Below are 21,353 nucleotides of genomic sequence, written 5' to 3'. Positions count from 1 at the left end.
TACAGTGATAGCAAATTAATTTATTCAGTACTTTTTCCATTCCATATCATCAGGAGGATTGATTTCAACTTTCCTTTTACCTACATCAGACCAGTTGGTACTCAAAACTGTACCACCAGACTCCATCTGCAATAAAAAATAAAAATAGATTAACTATTGGCCCATATAATCAAAACAGAATATTTTTCTAAAAACATTCCAAGCATAGAGTTCCAAATATAAGCTATGTTTGGCTCAACATACACAAGACAATATTCTGGTTTAAGCTTAGGATTTCCAGATGTTACCATATCATGTAAAAATCTGAAAAAGGCCCACCAGGGGCCTTCCCTGGTGGTGCAGTGGTTGAGAGTCTGCCTGCCGATGCAGGGGACACGGGTTCGTGCCCCGGTCCGGGAAGATCCCACATGCCACGGAGTGGGTGGGCCCATGAGCCATGGCTGCTGAGTCTGCGCATCCGGAGCCTGTGCTCCACGACGGGAGAGGCCACAACAGTGAGAGGCCCGCGTACCGCAAAAAAAAAAAAAAAATCTGAAAAGGAAACTCTAGTTAGGTAGGACCATGTCCACATACACTGCCATATAAAGCACCACGTCTCCCTGCTAACCAGCACAGAGGTATATGTGGAAAAACTGCCTTCAGATGAAAATACTGGGTTGGCCAAAAAGTTCCTTCAGTTTTAAAGTAAAAATGAAAGACACATTTTTCATTTTCACCAAGAACTTTATTTCACAACGTATTCACCATTTTGTTCCCCTACCTTCTGTGATTTTTCAGGCAACCTCGTAATTCCATCTTCCCAAAACTTATCTTTTTGAGCAAAGAACTGTTCCAGGTGCCTTTTGCAGTCTTCCAGGGAATTGAAAATTTTCCATTAAGAGAATTTTGCAAAGACCGAAATACATGGAAATCCAAAGTTACAATAACCTGGTGAATACAGTGGATGAATGAGAACTTCTCAGCCAAGCTGTAACAGTTTTTGCCTGGTCATCAAAGAAACGTGTGGTCTCGTGTCATCCTGATGGAAGATTATGCGTTTTCTGTTGACTAATTCTGAACGCTTTTCATTAAGTGCTGCTTTCAGTTGGTCTAATTGGGAGCAGTACTTGTTGGAATTAATTGTTTGCTTTTCCAAAAGTAGCTCATGATAGAGGACTGACTCCCTTCCAATCCCACCATATACACAACATCACTTTCTTTGGATGAAGACTGGCCTTTGGTGTGGTTGATGGCGGTTCATTTCGCTTGCCCCGTGATCCCTTCTGTTCCACATTATTGTTCAGCATCCACTTTTCATCACCCATCACCATTTGCTTTTTAAAAACGGAATGTTTTCATTACGTTTAAGTAGAGAATCACATGCAGAAATACAGTCAAGAAGGTTTTTTTCACTTAACTTATGTGGAACCCAAACATCAAAGCGATTAACACAGCCAAGCTGGTGCAAATGATTTTCAACGTTTGATTTGGATATTTTGAGTATGTCGGCTATCTCTCTCATGGTATAACATTGACTGTTCTCAATTAATGTCTCGATTTGACCGCTATCACCTTCAACTGGTCTACCCAACTGTGGAGCATCGTCCAGTGAGAAATCTCCAGTACGAAACTTCACAAACCACTTTTGATCAGTCACAGCACCTTCTCCATACACTGAAGAAATCTTTTTTTGCGTTTCAGTTGCGTTTTTACCTTTCTTGAAATAATAAAGCATCATATGCAGAAAATGTTGCTTTTTTCCTTCCATCTTCATTATTAAAATGGCTACACAAAAATTCACTAATTTTGATAAGTTTTAAAAAATGCACCCTGATATGACAGCTGTCACGATACAATCTAACAAAATTGTTTCGAATGAAGTTAAAGACAACTAAGTACTACCACTAGAGACATCTTACTGGGAAAACCGAACGAACTTTTTGGCCAACCCAATGAAACTGGCTCCCAAAGAAAACGATAAATCTCTTTTGCTGAGCACAGTAAAGACTTTGCAAAGTAAACTCTTTCTGGTTGGACAGAACTTTAAGAGCCCCTTCTTCATATTCTCTCTATGTCAAATATACACAGTGTATGCTGGAATTATTTTTAAATCAAGGTACATACACACACAGACACATAAAGTTAGTGTCTCAGTAAAGCACTGGTCATCTATTTACTACCCACTGAATATAACAGCTACCAACAAACCCAGCATATTCATAAATACACTTAAAAAATAAAGCTCTGTGTAACTGTTAAATGCAATAAAAAGTCATTGATTTGGATCACAGCAAAGAACAGAAAATTGTTAAAAATCTAAACATTTAAAAATAATCAGCTATGTTACTGGTGAATGTATAGAGTTACATATGCTGCCATTACACTGGAGCCTCAAAATAATCCCAGTGCCCCATACTCTCCACCAAGCTCCTTTCCATGGGTTCCTTTGCATGGGATGCTCTTCTCTGTCCCAGTTCTTTTTATGTCTTTAGTTATCCTCCAAACATGACATGTTACCATCTCTCTGTGGCCTTCTTTGACCCTAGTCAGGACTCTAGTTACTCTTGTAGGACTTGTCTATGACACTGCACTGAAAAAATTTTATGAATCTGCCTTCTCATACCTGCTTCCCACCCGTGGCTCCAAACTAAAGCTGAGAGTTTCTAAAAGGAAAGAAATCTATTTTACCAATACTTATATCCTAGATCTAAGTGCAGTGGCCTGGCACACAGTAGGCTGCAAATAAAATACTGAATAACATGGGACAAGTTTATATAATAACTACTCCTAAGAGAACTAAAGAAAGCAGATTTAATTTATAATCTGATCATATTTGCTGATGACATTTATTTTCCCCTTTCTTCTTATGGACTGCAGTGCAACTGAGCACTTCCCTGATTATTCTGTATATGTTGGTCTTTTTGCCCAATTCGACAGAGAAATCAGAGATAAGATAGAGTCTGTTTCTTTGTACAGGCAGACCTCATTTTATTGTGCTTCACTTTACTGCACTTTGCAGATACTGCATTTTTTACAAATTGAAGATCTGTGGCAACCCTGCATCAAGTGAATCTACTGATGTCATTCTTCCAGCAGCATGTGCTCACTTCATGTCTCTGTCACGTTTTGATAACTCTCTTATATTTCAAACTTTTTCACTGTTATTATCTTTGTTATGGGTATGTGTGATCAGTGATCTTTGACGTTACTACTGCAAAAAAACTACGACTTGCTGAAGACTCAGATTATAAAGTTAGCATATTTTAGGAATAAAGAATTTTTAAATTAAGGCACATGCATTATTTTTTAGACATAATGTTATTACACACTCAGTAGACTACAGCATAATGTAAACATAACTTTCATATGTACTGAGAAACCAAAAAAGTGTGACTCACTTTATTGTAAAATTTGCTTTATGATGGTTGTCTAGAACTGAACCCTCAGTTCTCCAAGGTACGCCTGTATTCCCCCACAAAGACATAAGCAAGCCCTTGGTATGTTCCAGGTCAATGCTGCCAAACAGATGGCATATTATTTTATGCATATGTATGGTTCAGTTACACTTAGCAAAGTTTCTGTATGAAAATGGATACAGATTCTATAATATAACTTTGAAATCTCACACACTATTTTGTCCAGCAAGTTCTTAAAAGTCAACACTGAAACTGACTTCAGGGAATTCCCTGGCGGTCCAGTGGTTAGGACTCCACATATCCACTGCAGGGGGCACACATTTAATCCCTGGTGGGGGAACTAAGAGCCTGCAAGCTGCACAGCGCTGCAAAACAAACTAACAAAACCCTGATTTCTCCTTTTGGAGGCTTTAAGTGAGTGTACTTTTTCCTAGTCTTCCCACTAAGTACAACTAAAAACCTTGTATGCTATATAAATAACAAATATAAGACAACTCTAAAAGGTGAAAAGAAGACAAATCAGCTAGGGACTTTGAGACTCAAGGAACAACACGGTGGTGAGTTCTTTGGGTTTTCTTTTTGCCTTATTTTTTCTGAGAGCTGGAACTGAAGAAGCTGGAAATGCCAAAGGGTGCAAACAAAAAAAGCCCCAACAAAAGCCTGGTTTCTCTAGTCAATGGACAAAGACAAACAGAAAAACAGAAAACTTTTAGACCATAATCACTCTAGCTAAACACCACAGTAAAAAACTGTGGTCCCAATCACCACCCAGGCCAGTGAAGGCTGAATGAAGAGCCTAGAGTTCCACCCATGCTATGATATCACAAATCGGCCTCCTCTGTTGCCTGTGGTGTCAGTGGAAACCACGTGGGGAGCTGGAACTCCTACCTATTCCCAGCAGTAACAAGGAGATGCCCTGGGGTGTCAATGGAGGTAGCATGGGGTACCTGGATTTCTACCTCCACCTGGCAATAGTGAGGTAGTGACTTCCCTTCCTTTGCCAGAGGGGTTGTCAGAGAACGCCATCTAAGACAGATGGTTTAAATAAGATCCAGAGTCTCGTAACATGAAAATGTCCAGATTTCAACTGAATATCACTTGGCACTGGTGAAAAACACCAAGAACCAGGAAGATTTCAGACATATATGTTTAAAAAGAGAAGACAATCAATAGATGCTAACACAGAAATGAAAGAGATGTTAAAATTATCTGACACTTTTAAAGCAGTCAGGGTAAAAATGCTTCAACAAGAATTATGAACTAGCTTGAAACAAATGAAAAAAATAGAAAACCTGAGTAAAGAAACAGAAGACATAAAGAAGAACCAAATGACAGTTTTATAACTGAAAAACACACTTGAAATAAAAAGGTCAGTGAATGGGCTCAAGAGCAGAATAGAGAGAATAGAGCAAAGAATCAGTGAACTGGAAAACAAAACAATATAAATCACCCAATCTGAATGACAGAGACAAAACAGAGACAAAATGAACGGTCTCAGGAATGTATAGTACTATAACAAAATATCCAATACCTGTGTCATCAGGTTCCAGGAAGAAGAAAACAAAGAAGGTAGGTCTGAAAAAGTACTCAATGACATAATGAATGAAAAGATCCCAAATTTGGCAAAACCATAAAGCTACAGATACAAGAAACTGAGCAAATCCCAACCAGTATAAACCCAAAGAAATCCTTGTCAATAGAGAGAATCTGTTATGGACAGATCTACCCTGAAAGAATGCCCAAAGGAAGTTCTCCAAACAGAAGGAGGGACTTCCCTGGTGGTCCAGTGGTTAACAATCCGCCTTCCAGTGCAGGGAACATGGGTTCAATACCTGGTCAGGGAACTAAGCCTGTGTGCCGCAACTACTGAGCATGTGGAGTACAACTAGAGAGCCAGCATGCCTCAACTAAAGAGCCTACACGTCACAACTACTGAGCCTGAGCACCACAACAAGAGAGAAGCCCACGTGCCGCAATGAGGAGCTCACAAGTCACAGCGGAGGATCCTGCATGCTGCAACTAAGACCTGATGCAGCCAAAAATAAAATGAATAAATAAATATATATTTTTTTAAATGACAGGAGACAATGTGTTCAGGAGTTTAAAAAGAAAAAAATAGAAACAAAAAATGGAAACCTGTAAGTCAGAAAGGAAGAAAGAAAAGGTCACAATATAGGTAAATGCAACAGAGTTTGTTTTTCCTCTAAAGTTTTCTAAATTATTACACTGTATGATGTAGTTTCTAAACATATATAGAAGAAATATTTAAGAAAATTATAAATGAGAAAAAGTAAAAGGACATAAAGGGAGATAAGGTTTCTATACATCATTCAGTGTCAAAAAAAAATGACACCAGTAGACTATGATAAACTAAGTATAATATATAGCTAATATAAAATCTAGAGCAACCAAAGATACACTACAAAACACTACAGATAAATCAAGATGAAATTCTAAAAACTGTTCAAGTAGCCATAGGAAGGCAGGAAAAACAAAAACAAAATACAGAACAAACAGAAAACTTACATGGTAGACATAAGTAAGTCCTAATGTACCAATAATTACATTAAATGTTAATTAGTCCAAATACATCAATTAAAAGAGATTGGCAGAATAAATTTAAAAAAACATGACCCAACATGCTGTCTAAAAGAAATTCACTTTAAATATGACTTAGAAATCTGAAAAAGAATGAATATATATGTATAACTGAATCACTTTGCTGTACACCTGAAACTAACACAACACTGTAAATCAACTATACTCCAATAAAATTTTTAAAATAAAATAAAGTTATTTAAAAAAACGACTTAGGCAGGTTGAAAGTAAAAGGATGGAACAAGATATATCATGCAAAAATTAATCAAAAGACATAAGAATCAGCTATATTAACATCAAAGCAAAGAAAATTACCAGAGCTAGAGGATGACATTATATAATGATAAAAAGGTCAATCCACCATGAAAATATAGCAATCCTAAATGCATATGAACCAAACAACAGAGCTGCAAAATATGTGAAGCAAAAATTGACGGAACTTAAAGGTGAAATCAATAAATCCACAATTATAGCTGAAGACCCTCTCTCAATCAGAACAGTTAAGACAGAAAATCAACCAGGAATATAAAAAAACTCAACAAGAGTATCAATCAACAGGATCTAAGTGACATTTATAGAACACTCCATTCAACAAGAGCAGAATATACATGCTTTTCAAATGGAATATATACTTAGGATAAGAAGTCTCAAGTGAAATCAAAATATATACTGAACTGAATAAAAATGAAAAAGTAACATAAAAATTTGTGGGAGACAGCTAAATTCTTCTGAGAGGGAAATTTATAGCATAAACACATATAATAGAAAAAAGAAAAAGGGTCAAATCAATAATCTAAGCTCACACCCAAAGAACCTATTAAAAAAAGAATAGCAAAATAAACCCAAAGCAAGCATAAGGAAGAAAATAATTATAAGCAGAAATAAATGGAATTTAGAACAAAAAAAATAGGAGGAAAAATTTAAGATCAACAAAAAGCTGATTCTTTGGGGGAAAAAAAAGTAAATAAAATTGACAAACCCTAGCAAGACAAAGGAAAAAAAAAAGAGAAAAGACACTAATTACCATTATAGGAATGAAATGGGTTATCACTACAGACCCTGCAGTCATCAAAAGACCCTGCAGTTCCCTTCAAAGTTGAAGGGAACCCTACCAACACTAACAACTTAAATGCACCAATTCCTCAAAAACAAACTACCACAAGTCACTCAATATGAAATAGACAACCTGAAGAGTCCTATAAGCTATTAGGATAATGAAATTTGTAATTTAAAATCTCCTAAATAAAGAAGTATCAAGGCCTAGATGGCTTCATTGGTTTAAAGAATCTTTAAAGACAACACTAATTCTACAAATACCCTCCCCACAAAAAAGAAGAGGACGGAGCACTTCGCAATCCATTCTATGACGTATTACCCTGATACCAAAACCAGAAAAAGCACCAAAAAATACTGTAGACCAACATGCCTCATAAATATACACAAAAATGCTTAAAGTATTTAAAAATAGAATTGAGTAATATATAAAAAGAATTATACACTATGACCAAGTGGGGTTTATCCCAGGGATGCAAAGCTGGTTCAACAGTAGAACAAACAGTAAAAACCAATCATATTAATCATATAAAATCACCACTTTGACAAATTAAAGAAAAAAAATCACCTAATCGTATTGACCACATGAAGAAATAATGCAGAAAAAGTTATTTGACAAGTCAACAGCCATTCATGATAAAAATCTCAGAAAAAAAGAAATAGAGCAAAGCTTTAACTTGATAAGCATCTACAAAAACCTACAGCTAACATTATACTTAATGGTGAAAGACTGAATGGTTTTTCTCTTAAGATGGAGAACAAGGCATCGGTGTCTACTCTCACCAATCTTATTCAACACAGTGCTGGAAGTTCTAGCCAATAAAAGGAAATAAAGGGCACACATATTGGAAAGGAAGAAATTAAACTGTCCCTATTTGAAATACCTCCCTAGGTAGGTTTATTCCTAGCTATTTTATTCTTTTTGTTCCAATGGTGAATGGCATTGTTTCCCTAATTTCTCTTTCTGATATTTTGTTGTTAGTGTATAGGAATTGCAAAAGATTAAATTGTCCCTATTTGAACATATGATTGTCTACATAGAAAATCACAAGGAATCACAAGGCATCTACCAAAAAAAATCTCCTAGAACCAGTAAGTGAGTTCAACAAGGGAAATACAAGATAAACATTAAAAAAAACACAAAAACCCCCCTGTATCTCTAGATACTAACAACAAACACATGGATGCCAAAATTAAACATATATTACATTTATAATCACTCAAAAAAAAAAAAAGAACCAAATACTTAGGTATATCTAGTAAAACACACAACTACTGAAGCCCACGCACCTAGAGCCCATGCTCTGCAACAAGAGAAGCCACTGCAATGAGAAGCCTGCGCACCTCAACGAAGAGTAGCCCGAAGAGTAGCCCCCGCTAGCCGCAACTAGAGAAAACCCACACGCAGCAACGAAGACCCAACGCAGCCATAAATAAATAAATAAATAAACAAACAAATAAAAAAGAAATGTTCTCTATCTTAACTGTCAATATCATGGTTGCAATATTATAATTCTGCAAGATGTTTCTACTGAGGAAAACTGTAAAGGATATAAGGGATCTCTATTACTTCTTCCAACTGCATGTGAGTCTACAATTATCTCGAAATAAAAAGTTTAATTAAAAACAATTTTTTAAGGCAATAGTGAAAAGCACAATCATTATCAGTTACCACTTGGTAACTTACATGGAATATCTGAGCCACAAACACACTTATTACCTATATATTAATTTTAATTATTAAATATTAACTTTAACTTTCTACTATAAATATAAATGCCTTAAAAGAAGACAGTGACATTTCCAGAGCTACGGGTAAAAGTCAAATGATTACAGCTTCAAGCAAAATCTACATGGTTCTACAGTGATGACTAGTCATTAAAATCTCAGAACTTGAGGCCTAATTCAGGTGGTATTCATGCCCTGGCAAAAAACCTGAATTTGCTTAATCAATACAGAAATTATTAACAAACCAATGAATAATTAATGTGCACCTTCTACTTGGCAAACACTGTTTTGGGAGTTTCCCTTCTATATTCTTCATCTGACACTGAGATTATACATGATACCAGAAGGTAAACACCAGAAGCTCACTCAGCTATTGTGATAAATCCAACTGGAATAACTCTATATCACCCACTAACTATAACCTTGGTATTTCTTATGACTTCCAAGTTCTAACTCCCTCATGAAAAAATTTATTTGGAATATACCATTTGTTACTCACCTCCTCCACAAGTTCCCAACTTCCTCAATAATTACTCTAAGTTCAGAGCAAGAACAAATGTTCAGACAAAGTCCATTCAAAATAGTCTCCCAACTAATCTGATCTCAAATTACATACTTATTATTTTTAATTTGTGAAATTTACTACTACAATAGATTTTCTTAAAGTTTATGTTCTTACAAATGATTTGTTCATGGCACGTTTCACTTCATCAGAACCATCTGAATAGATCTGCTGAAATAATTTGTTTAAAGCTGCATCTCCCTCCAACTTCTCATTCTTTTCTTCTTCTTTGATCTCACCAACCAATTTATCCCAATTTCTTGTATAATGAGATGATGATGGATACAGGTTCTTTACATCTATGGAGTAAAAAAAGACAAAAGTGATTAATCAACGTGATTATGTCAAGCACATGTAACTTTCTGACCATGGTGTATATAACATCTTAGCAAATAGTTTTAAGTCACTGAATTTCATGTTTGTAATAAATGTCTTTCTGATATATAAATCAATAATTAACATTTACACTTCTAAAAACTGAATCAGCATAATGTAAAATCTGGGAATTTCTTTTGAGCAAAATAACTCAAAGTGTAAACTTTTGGTACATTATGCAAAATTATATTAAAAAACGGATCCTTCATGTTAATAATAGGAGAAACTGGATGAGAAGCATACAGGAACTTTTATGTTTACAAAACCTGTGCAAAGATAGTACAAACAATTCTAAAAATAGTAATTTTTTAAAAAGATGCTTCATTGGGCTTCCCTGGTGGTGCAGTGGTTGAGAATCCGCCTGCCGATGCAGGGGACATGGGTTCGTGCCCCGGTCCGGGAAGATCCCACATGCCGCAGAGCGGCTGGGCCCGTGAGCCATGGCTGCTGAGCCTGCGTGTCCGGAGCCTGTGCTCCGCAACGGGAGAGGCCACAACAGTGAGAGGCCCGCATACCACACACAAAAAAAAGATGCTTCATTAACAAATTTCTCTAAACAGTTTTAATAAATGTTAAAAATGTGGCTTCTCCTGAGGTATTTATATCTTTCAGAGTAGAAATAAGCTGAAAGTAATGAATTGCCAGGCCATCTGCCAGTGAGTTAAGACTCCATCCTCTTCCCACATTAAAAATATTAGATTACTTCAGTAGGAGAAAACAATAAAGAATTCCTGAATGCTGAAAAATACATGTGATGATCTAGAGTTCAGTGCCCACATCATGCACACATAGAAAATAATATTTGTAGTGCACATTGGGATAAACAGAGGCTGCTTGCAGCCAGAGAGGCAATGAACCCAGGGACTCAGGCAGTGCCAAGGCTGCCCCAAAGACCAAGGGAATCAAGATCTTCACACACAAATAATTAAAAAGTAAACAGGTTACCTAAGAGCTGTAAGAGCAGTTCTGTCCACTATACAATGGAAATATAATGTAAGCCACAAATGCGACTCACATAATTTAAAATTTCCTTGTAGTCACATTACTAAAAAGAATCAGGTGAAATGTATCCTAATAATATGTTTTATTTAGCCTAATACATGCAAAATAATATCAGGTCAACATGAAATCAATATAAAAATATTAAGATACTTTATATTCTTTTTTTCATACTAAGTCTTCAAAATCTGGTATGTATTTTACATTTAGAGCACATCTCAGTCCAGACTAGTCATATTCCAAGTGGTCAACAGGTACAGGTGGCTTGCAGCTACTACCCTGGACATCACAGCTAGAGAGCTTTAAAAAAAAACCTGATTCAAAATTTCCCTATATTAGGACACATGAATGCTAGTCTAAATGTCCCTCTTGTGCTGCTGCTTAGAGCTCTATATATGCCCTTTCTCAAAATAGTTGAGAAACTACTAATTGTTCATTCTCCTTTTGCATCCTTTCTCTTCACCTATAAACCAACTCCCTCCCTGCTCATCTCACCACCACCCCACAACAAAACAAAATCCCAGCACACCACAGTTTTATTCAGGGCAAGCATACTGTTTTCCAAATTTTATCTACCCTTCCTCTACAAGTAATCTCCTCTATCTTCTGTACATTTTCACTACTAGCCAAGAAAACAAAAACATGCGTGCCATGGTAAATTAAGAACCTAGAAAACATGGGTTTAATTAATCCTAATGCTGATTCGCCAGATGGGAGCACAGTTCTAATCTCCATTTCATAGATAAGAAAGCTGACACAGATAGGTTAATCAACTTGCCCTTATCTGCAGTCTCCAGCTTGTCAAAAATCTGACAAGCATATTAACTCCTTACAAAAATATAGCAGGTCAGGGCTTCCCTGGTGGTGCAGTGGTTGAGAAATCTGCCTGCTAATGCAGGGGACATGGGTTCGAGCCCTTGCCTGGGAGGATCCCACATGCCGCAGAGCAACTAAGCCCATGAGCCACCACTACTGAGCCTGTGCTCCGCAACAAGAGAGGCCGCGATAGTGAGAGGCCCGTGCACCGCAATGAAGAGTGGCCCCCACTTGCCACAACTAGTGAAAGCCCTCGCACAGAAACGAAGACCCAACGCAGCCAAAAATAAAAAAATTAATTAATAAACTCCTAGCCTCAGCATCTTCTTTAAAACAAATAAATAAAGGTCAGGAGGAATAGCATCTTGAATCTCCAAGGCACTGAGTTTAGAGAGTTTGTAACTATAACACCAAAAAATCTTTAATCTCAGAAAAACGTTAACACCTGTAGAGATGGTAGATGAACTACTGAGAGACAGGTAACCTAACTTCCTTGCTTATTCATATAATATTGATATCAAATAACTGCAAAGATACTCATGTCAGCAGAGACTTCCCATTGTTAAAAATGCAGCAACAAGCGGTATCACACATGGGATAGAAGAACCAGAGCCAGACTCTAAAGAGCTGGATTTCGTCCCAGACAATGAAAACTGCTAGGTAATCTTAGGCAAGCTACCTAACCTTTCTGAGCCTGTAAAATAGGAAGAACAACACTAGGTTACCTACTATCAGGGCTACTGTTAGACTTAGGTGATATACTATATTTAAAGTGTTGATATTTCTTTTAAAAAATGCTTTAAACTATATATAAACCTCAATCCAAAAGTATCTGGGAGTCAGCCCCAAGAAGAGCACATAACATCTTTACTATACCTTTCACATAAAGTGGGAAGCAGAAGTTTAATAAATAGCTTATATACCAACTTGAAGTATTTCAATTCTTAAAAATTATCTATTGGTGTCAATTCCCTGGCATTGTTAATCATGCTATAGGTTAGTTACGATATTATCATGCAGGGAAACTGGGTGAAGGTACATGGGAACTCTCTATTATTTCTGCAACTTCTATTAGAATCTAAAATTATTTCAAAATAAAATTTAAAAATGAATGATCTGGGCTTCCCTGGTGGCGCAGTGGTTGAGAGTCCGCCTGCCGATGCAGGGGATACGGGTTCGTGCCCCGGTCCGGGAAGATCCCGCGTGCCACGGAGCGACTAGGCCCGTGAGCCACGGCCGCTGAGCCTGCGCGTCCGGAGCCTGTGCTCCGCAACGGGAAAAAATAATGATCTGTTGGCTAACTTAGTGTTTTCTACAAAGTACCACAAGGAAATTATATTTTCTGTTATAGAAAAAAGTAGTGAAAAATCTAAAAGTAGCTGAAACTCAGTTACCTCTTTTCAGTCATCAAATCAGAACATTATCTCTAATCAAAGGAAATTTCTCTCCATTCATTAATGAGGCCATTGCTATAAAATAGTCTTAGGCTGTAGTTCTAAGTGTGTCTACAGATTAATCATTCCATTAGAAAAATACCTATGTGCCTACTACTGCCTATGGTCAGAAATGACCACAACATAAAGTAGTCTGTCCCTTAAAGGGTTAAGCAATCAACCTTATTTTTCTACTCTACCCCTAAGCCTGCCTTAGGCCTTCATTAGCTGTTTGCCTCCACCTCTTAGAAATACATTGAGGGAATTCCCTGGTGGTGCAATGGTTAAGAATCTACCTGCCAATGCAGGGGACACGGGTTCGATCTCCAGTCCGGGAAGATCCCACATGCTGTGGAGCAACTAAGCCTGTGTGCCACAACTACTGAGCCTGCGCTCTAGAGCCCACGAGCCACAACTACTGAAGCCCTGTGCTCCACAAGAGAAGCCCGTGCACCACGAGTAGTCCCTGCTCGCCACAACTGGAGAAAGTCCATGCGTAGCAACGAAGACCCAACGCAGCCAAAAATAAATAAATTTTTTTTTTTTAAAAGAGAAATATACTGAAATGGGGAACTTCTCTGGTGGTCCAGCGGTTAAGACTCGGTGCTCCCAATGCTGGGGGCCTGTTGGATCCCTGGTCGGGGAACCAAGATCCCACATGGCACAACTAAGTCTGTGTCCTAAAACTACTGAACCACACAACTAGAGAGGCCCGCACACCACCACGAAGACCCAGCACAGCCAAAAAAAATGAGAGACAGAGACATAGAGAGAGAGAGAGAAATGGGCTGGATACTTTTCACTGTGAAGCCCTGAAATTCCAGGAAATTAGAGTTGACATAATTAGAAGAAACAGAAAGGAATAAATAAGAGGGGAGAGGAGAAGAGAAGGAAATACATCAGCAGAGTAAACTACTAATTCACTAAAACACAGAAAGAAAAAATAGGAAAGGCCAACACACAAAAGCAAACAACCCCCAACTGACCTCACAAACTGACATGATAAACAATAAATCCCAATTCCCTCTGGGCTTTTGCTGACATTTATCTGTATTCTTATGGAGTTTAAGAAGTTAGAACCATCACAAGAAATACTCTGTTTTCATTACAGAGCAACCTCCTTATATTCAATGTATCTTATCTTGGGAACATAAATAATGAAAGTAGAAAGAATACTCATTACTATTTAATTTCAACTATATAACACAATATGAATTTAAAGCTCATCAAGGCCAGAAAACAAACCTGTTATGAACCGTCTGGTGTTAGGCACATCTCCTTGCCCCTCTAGCTTGTCCCATCTCACAGCCTCTGGCTTTTTCATTTTAATTTCAATCTGGAGGAGACACCAGATAAAATCTATTATTCAATGTAAAATACACAAAACAGTGAAAAAAATGCAATTTCTTTAACTTTTCAATGTTTTATAAGAATTAATAGTGTCCTCGAACAGTTTCCTTAAACTATAAGAAGTTAAATTCGAAAAACTTGAAACATTTACTTTGTTTCTACTTAAAAGCAACCCTTCAAAAACAATATACATACACACTATAAACTACTAAGAGTCTTGAAATCCACATGCTTTTCTTCCTCTAAAGCAGTGTTGTCAACCAGGGCTACTTTTGTCCCCCGGGGTAATCTGGCAATGTCTGGATACACTGTTGGGTCATCACAACTGAAGTGGGGTGAGGAGTGACTAGGGGTAGTACAACATCCTGCAACATGCAGGGCGACCCCCATGACAAGGAATTACCCAGCCCCAAATGTTAACAGTGCCCACCACGGAGAAACCATGTTCTAAAGGAGTTAACTATATTTGCAGGTACATTAACCTGTTTTAGAGTAGAGAAATTCATTCCATTGTATAAAAATGATACAAGTGAAACTGAGGGCAGTCATCAGTTAGATCCCTTAAACTGTAACTAGCTTGATAAATAACATCCTGTAACCTGCCTCCACTGATTAAGCTCACTTTAATTGTTCTTGAAAATTGCATACCCTCCAAGTTTCATGTAGCTTGAACAACATATCACAAGACTCCTTTAACCATCCCCCATATAAAACACCTCTGATATATGGGGCATTATAGTAATGGTAACTGTTTTCCAGGAACATGGAGCTACTCTTGCCCAGTTCAAACCAGTCAAGACCACTGACCACTCAACTGGGCCGTCTCGAGTATTTCATGGATGACCTTTTGACATCAGAGGGCAAAAAATCTTCACCCCAAAATCATGCTAATGCCATTTTCTGAACATGTATCCCATGAAGAAGCATGTAACTCAGATATGCCTACACAGAACACCAATGACCTCACTTCATCATCGTTTCTCACACTTCAGACCACCCTGCTTCTTTATCCCATATATATCCCAAGCTCCTCACCTCTGGTGAGGCAGATACAAGATTTATTCTCCCATCTCCTCATTCGGCTGCCTCACCAACAAACCCTTTATCTTTTGCAAACCTTGGTGTCCCAGCGTTTGGCTTGCTGTGCACTGGGTAAACGGACCTGGTTTGATAACACAAGTTATGCTAACATTTTTACAATCATTCGTTCAATAATCATCAAATATCTACTGTGACCAAGAAACAGTCTTCAGGAATGTGAGGGATTTTTTAAATACTAAAGGCATTATCCTTGACCATTCAGTAGTATGTGAAATACTTGAAAAAAAGTTACTCAAAAGGCAACTAAATGTTCTGAAAGCTCAGGAGAGATCACACCTGGCTGTGACTAGGAAAGGTTTCCCGCCACCTTGAAGGGCTGTGAGGGGCAGGAGCATTTGCAATGGTGGAAAGGTTAGGTCTCCAGAGGCAAAGGGAATTGCATAAAACTGAAGCCGTAAGGTGTGAAGGACACACTGCACCAGGCAGCAGGATGTGTGTTAGAGCAGTGAAAAATACAGATGGAAAAAAAGGTCTAAGACAGACTATGAGAAGCTTCAGAAGGCTAAACTAAGGCCATTTACTACAATGAAATGTTAAAAGCATCCTAAAAGCACCTTTAACTCTCTAATCAAGGCTGGTCCCTTAGAATCTATCTACCCTTAACCCTAACATACACTCGCACAGCACTTACCTTATGCTTTCCTTATTCAAATAATGCTCTCGCCCTCATTTTTAGCCTAGCAAAAATAAGCATTTACAGTGCTGGTAAACACATTTATAATTATTATACAAATAGTTTAAGAATCAAATTAGAATTTTATATTCTAATGCTTTTTCTAAAAAAAGAAGTACTACTTTTGTAAGTAGAAAAACACCCAGAAGACAGACTTTACAAAAAGAAAAGCCTACTGTGTCACACTTTGGTTCTTTGACCCCTTTGGGGAAGATGAATCATTTAAATTAACAATTACAGGTAAACTTTCTACCAACAGCATTTAGGGGGAGAATCCTTAAAATGTGCATTTTAAAATACTTTAACAAAACACTAAAAGAAATCTGCCAATATTTTCAGTCAGATATGAAGTGATGGAATGGAAGGGTATTTTCTTAAGGCGCATAGAAATGTAACAAAAAATGTTTTCATGAGGAAAAACAGGAAACAAATCTCACTAGAAAAGGGGCAAAACAATTAGCATTTTTTGTTTTTGTTTTTGTTTTTTTTGCGGTATGTGGGCCTCTCACTGTTGTGGCCTCTCCCGCTGTGGAGCGCAGGCTCAGCGGCCATGGCCCACGGGCCCAGCCACTCCGCGGCATGTGGGATCCTCCCGGACCGGGGTATGAACCCATGTCCTCTGCATCGGCAGGCGGACTCCCAACCACTGCGCCACCAGGGAAGCCCCAATTAGCATTTTTAATGTAATTTACATGTTTAAATTCTACATAAATAAAATCAAACATATAAAAGGATCTCCAGAATTCCCTAAAATGAACTATGATTAACTTTTATAAAGTAAAATACTATCAATATTTTATCATACACAGTATTAAGTGAAAGTACTCTGATTATTTTAAGCTGTCACTGCTGGGATATTTATCAAAAAGGGTCAGAAATCCAAACACTGACAATGACACAGAAATAGTTACTGAAAAGGACTATTAAAATTATACTAAAATTTAAAACTGCATCTTGCTCCTTTAATTTTGAACTCATCCAGAAATGAAGACCTCACAAACAGTGTGTACATCAACACTATCCTTAACTAACCTCAGCCACGGGGCACCCTATATTCACACGTGTTCCTGAGCTAAGCACCATCTATAAAAAGTCCCTTGTTTCACATGAAGAGCACTCACATCTCTGAAAGCCCCTATAACCTAAATAATTGTGCATTATGAACAAAGAAGCCTTTATAAAGCCAAAGCCCTAAGTCACAACCTGTTTCAACTGAGACATGCTGACCTGAACTTGAAATTATACTTAATCCATTAATTAAAAGAGGTGCACATAATAAACCATTTAAAACAGCTTTTTTAAAAGGTAAAAGGGGAGAGACTAATATTCTATGAATTCCTTTTTATACCTACTTCATTTTTAATGCTTATATATGCTTTTAAAAATGATTCTGACAGATACTTCTCAAATTACCACCAGTACCATTTCAGATATTTTTATTGGGACCATTAATCAGCCATTCTATTTTTATTTAAGTCAAAAATAATTTAAAAGTTAACTTAAAGCTTTGGTAGTTTATAACTAATGAGAACCTACTGTATAGCACAGAGAACTCTACTTTAGGTGGTGACCTAAATGGGAAGGAAATCCAAAAACGAAGGGATATATGAATACGTATAGCTGATTCATTTTGCTGTACAGTAGAAACGAACACAGCTTTGTAAAGCAACTGTACTCCAATTTAAAAAACCAAAAAAACAAAAAAACCTTTGGCAGTTTGCTTGAATGTTGCTCTCATATGCACAGGGAAGGCTTTCAATGTGCCATAATATCCCAAAGCAGTATTCACAAACTACTAATAAGAATCCCTCCTCTGTGGGGTTGTCAGTTTTCAATATTATGTGTACTACCACCCATTTCTAAGGTCTCCTTTGCAAAGCAGAGAGTTTAATTTTTTCCAGTGAATGGAACTTCAGGTTTAAAGAAAAGCCATACTTCTAAAGGGTCATGGCATCCAGACACTACCTTCTTAAGGTAAGTGACCTCCCACTTACTACTACATATTGATGGTGAAGGAATCTTTCCCAGAGACTAGAGGGCTGTGCAGTTTACTGGTAAACTTCTTTTTCTGGCAAACTTTTGAGAACCATCTGTTTCAAGCCTGCAGTCAATAAATAAGTGTTTCCTGATCTCCAGAATGCAGCTTTTCCAGTATTCTCTCACTCAGCTCTTTGCACATTTCATTGCTGTATCAAAACCCTCTGTCCAATATTAGAATAGCTCAGTCTTTCCTGAGGCCAGACTGCACATCTACTGTCTTTATTTTTACACTCAGATCGTTTTATAATTGTTTTTAATGTAAAAGATGGTAATGAATGAAGAGGAACTGAATAAACTTCTCCAAAGTTCTAGAAGCTCAGTTCAAGTATTTACTGAGTACCTACTGTGAGCCAGACACTGTGCTGATGCACAAGGCCACCACCTCTATTCTTCTTGAAGAAATCAATCAGAAGACACATTCCCATAAACAAAAAATTCCAGCATCCATCATCTGTAGTGACAGACCTAAGTTTTGGGAAATATCTAATTATCTGGAAGAAGTATGCCAAAATGTCATCAGTAATGAGACTGAGTGATTACACTCTCAGCTCACTTATATTTTTCCAAATTTTCTATGATATGCATTTATTGCTTTTATAACCTGAATAAAAATCTAAATCATCAGTATTAAATAATAGCAGTAATATTTATTGAGCACTTATTACATACCCCATATACTAAGTGCTTCATATGTATCATCTCACTTAACAGAAAGTGAGAGGAGAAAACCACCTATATTTTAGAGATGAGAGAGCCGATAAATAGAGTAACCTGCTGGAAGTGTCTTTTTCTGCTAGAAGTTTTACTTATTTTATTTCCTCAGAAATAAGCAGAGGTTGAGGACGTGTCAAAAACAGTCAGTTGTGTAATTCCAAAAGAGTCACAAATAGGTCCACTTGCTGGATGTATGACTAATCACACTGTGCCTCAGTTTCACTTGTAAAATGGGATTAATAGGGTCTACCTCACTTAGGATTCTTTTGAGGATTAAATAAAACCACATATGAAAACAATATAGCATTGTGTCTAGCAAATAACAACTGAATGCTATTATGAATATCTTCTTCACTGTTACAATTAGCTGAAAATCTGGGCAAATTATTTTACATCTCTAGGTTCAGCTGCCATACCTGTAAAAAGGTATTAACAATACCTACACCATGCAGTAATTGTGAGGATTACATGGGATAACACACAGCAATCAAACCACTTACCTACTGTAATTCTCCTAAGGTCAAACAACATGGCACTGGCTAAATAAGCTACAGTAAATGCCTATCATGAAATACTTTGCTGTAAAACATCTAAGGGCATAAAAAAAATACCCCAAATGAATAAGATTAACAAGACAGCTACAGACAGTATGAACAGTAAAATCCTTTTCTTTTGAAAAAACATGTATATACATTAAGAGAAAAGGCAGCTCTACAATTTGTGGATATCAACAACTGAAGTTATTTAAAAAACAAACAACAACAACAACAAAAAACCCTATTACCACGACCATATCAAAAAGTCATAACAAAACAATAATCCAAAATCCCACACACATCTGTGTGTTTAAAAAAGCAGTAGTAGCCTGCTGGGACACCTCCAACCCCATTATATCATAATTAAGATTCTTCTATGAATATCAAGAAAAGGAATTTTAAAACTTCTCAAATTTTAGTGGGTTAAGAAGGCAGAAGGGGGCTCTTTGTCTCTAAGACACACATTTTTATTTCCCACAATTTCAGTTAAAAGCCTTCATATTTTATATTGATATAATACAAAAAATTACTTTGACTAAAAATAGGAACAAAAGAACATTTCTACAAGGGCAAATTTACACCAAAGGATTCTGAGAATTCTAATTTTTTCTTACAGGGAGTGAATATTAATCTTTAAAATGAATATTTCACAGCATAGCTGTTACTGAAGCTATAATCCTGTGATTGTGATAAGAGAATATCGTTATGATATTAACAAAATGAAATAAAAGAACCATTACAGTTTCTTAATTAAAAAGTGGATTAATAGGCAGATATGTAAGCTGGTATTCAGTAGAACGTAGAAATAACTATCAAAGGTACTAAAAAATATGAATTCTGACTAAGAAAAACATATTACACTGTAAAACATTTAATTAAGGGAATTCCCCAGCAGTCCAGTGGTTAGGACTCAGCACTTTCACTGCCAGGGCCCAGGTTTAATCCCTGGTCAGGGAATTAAGATCCTACAAGCTGAGCAGTGTGGCACCCCTGCGCCCCCCCAAAAAATTTAGTTAAGAAATGCTATTTCAGTATCTTAAGGATACTACTACTTCCTCTTTTCATTGCAAATTATATTTCGTTTGCGTTAATAATTAACCAATGGTTATACATAAATATGCAACATACATGTTTATTTGAAGGTGAGAAAGAAAACAGGATTCTCAAAAGGCAAAGAAATAGCCATTTTAAACCATAGATTTTACAGAATCTCTAATTTCAGGCATATTTTCCCAAGCAAAATACAACCTTTTATCCAACCACATAAATGATTCAAGACACCTGCAAACGTATGAAAAGCAAATTACTATTTTTCCCTTTTAGTGTCATCACTAAATAAGACTCAGTAACCCAGAGAAAGATTTTCAGTATTTTAACATTGTCTCCCTCTGCTGTATAAAAAAGATTCAAGAATTTCATCATTTCCATTAAGATATAATTAAGTACAATTCTTTCCATTTGTTTCCCACAAAACACAGCTTAAAAACTGGTAATTTAACAAAGTAATATATATATTAACTTTGGGTTAGGACAATAAAAATAATCATCCTCCGGAATATATCCTACAAATATAAATTCTTTAGTCCAGACAGAAAAACCTATGAAAAGAAGCAACTGCTTTACAGAAGTATAAGTATTTTTCCTGGGCCATGCTGAACAACTTATTAACTTGTGAACTTGGGGAAGGCATTTAAAGTCCATGAACCTCAATTTCTTTTCACCTGTAAAACTAAGAAGGAAAATACTTACTACACCCTGCCAACTTCGTAAGGCCAACATCAGAATCCAATATAAATTCATTCTCTGAACAATTACTGATCACTACAAACAGTGCATAGGGCTATGGTTGCCAAATTTAGCAAATGAAACATCTTATATTTAAAAATCATTCACTGCTTGCCAGCCCACCAAGCGGAGGTGTCAGATCAGCCATTTCTCACTAGTCACTGATGTGAAGTGTCGGGTGTGAGGCCTCTGCAT

At 36.9% G+C, this 21,353-nt stretch overlaps 1 protein-coding gene across 1 annotated transcript in view; it reads right to left on the bottom strand.

Moving 5' to 3' along the window:
* SUGT1 (SGT1 homolog, MIS12 kinetochore complex assembly cochaperone) overlaps positions 1 to 21,353 on the bottom strand; it is a 52,124-nt gene continuing 30,771 nt past the window's right edge. The window contains exons 11-13 of the mRNA XM_059041752.2: positions 14,205 to 14,295; positions 9,454 to 9,635; positions 1 to 126 (exon numbers count right to left, since the gene is read on the bottom strand). Coding sequence (XP_058897735.1) covers positions 25 to 126; positions 9,454 to 9,635; positions 14,205 to 14,295 — 375 coding nt within the window. The 3' untranslated portion in view covers positions 1 to 24. The remainder of the gene's footprint in view (positions 127 to 9,453; positions 9,636 to 14,204; positions 14,296 to 21,353) is intronic.

This window comes from Kogia breviceps, chromosome 16 (assembly GCF_026419965.1).
Source record: "Kogia breviceps isolate mKogBre1 chromosome 16, mKogBre1 haplotype 1, whole genome shotgun sequence".
In the NCBI taxonomy this organism is placed as follows: Eukaryota; Metazoa; Chordata; class Mammalia; order Artiodactyla; family Physeteridae; genus Kogia; species Kogia breviceps.
The sequence above is the reverse complement of the archived record's forward strand: the minus strand, read 5'-3'. Positions and strand labels throughout refer to the sequence as shown.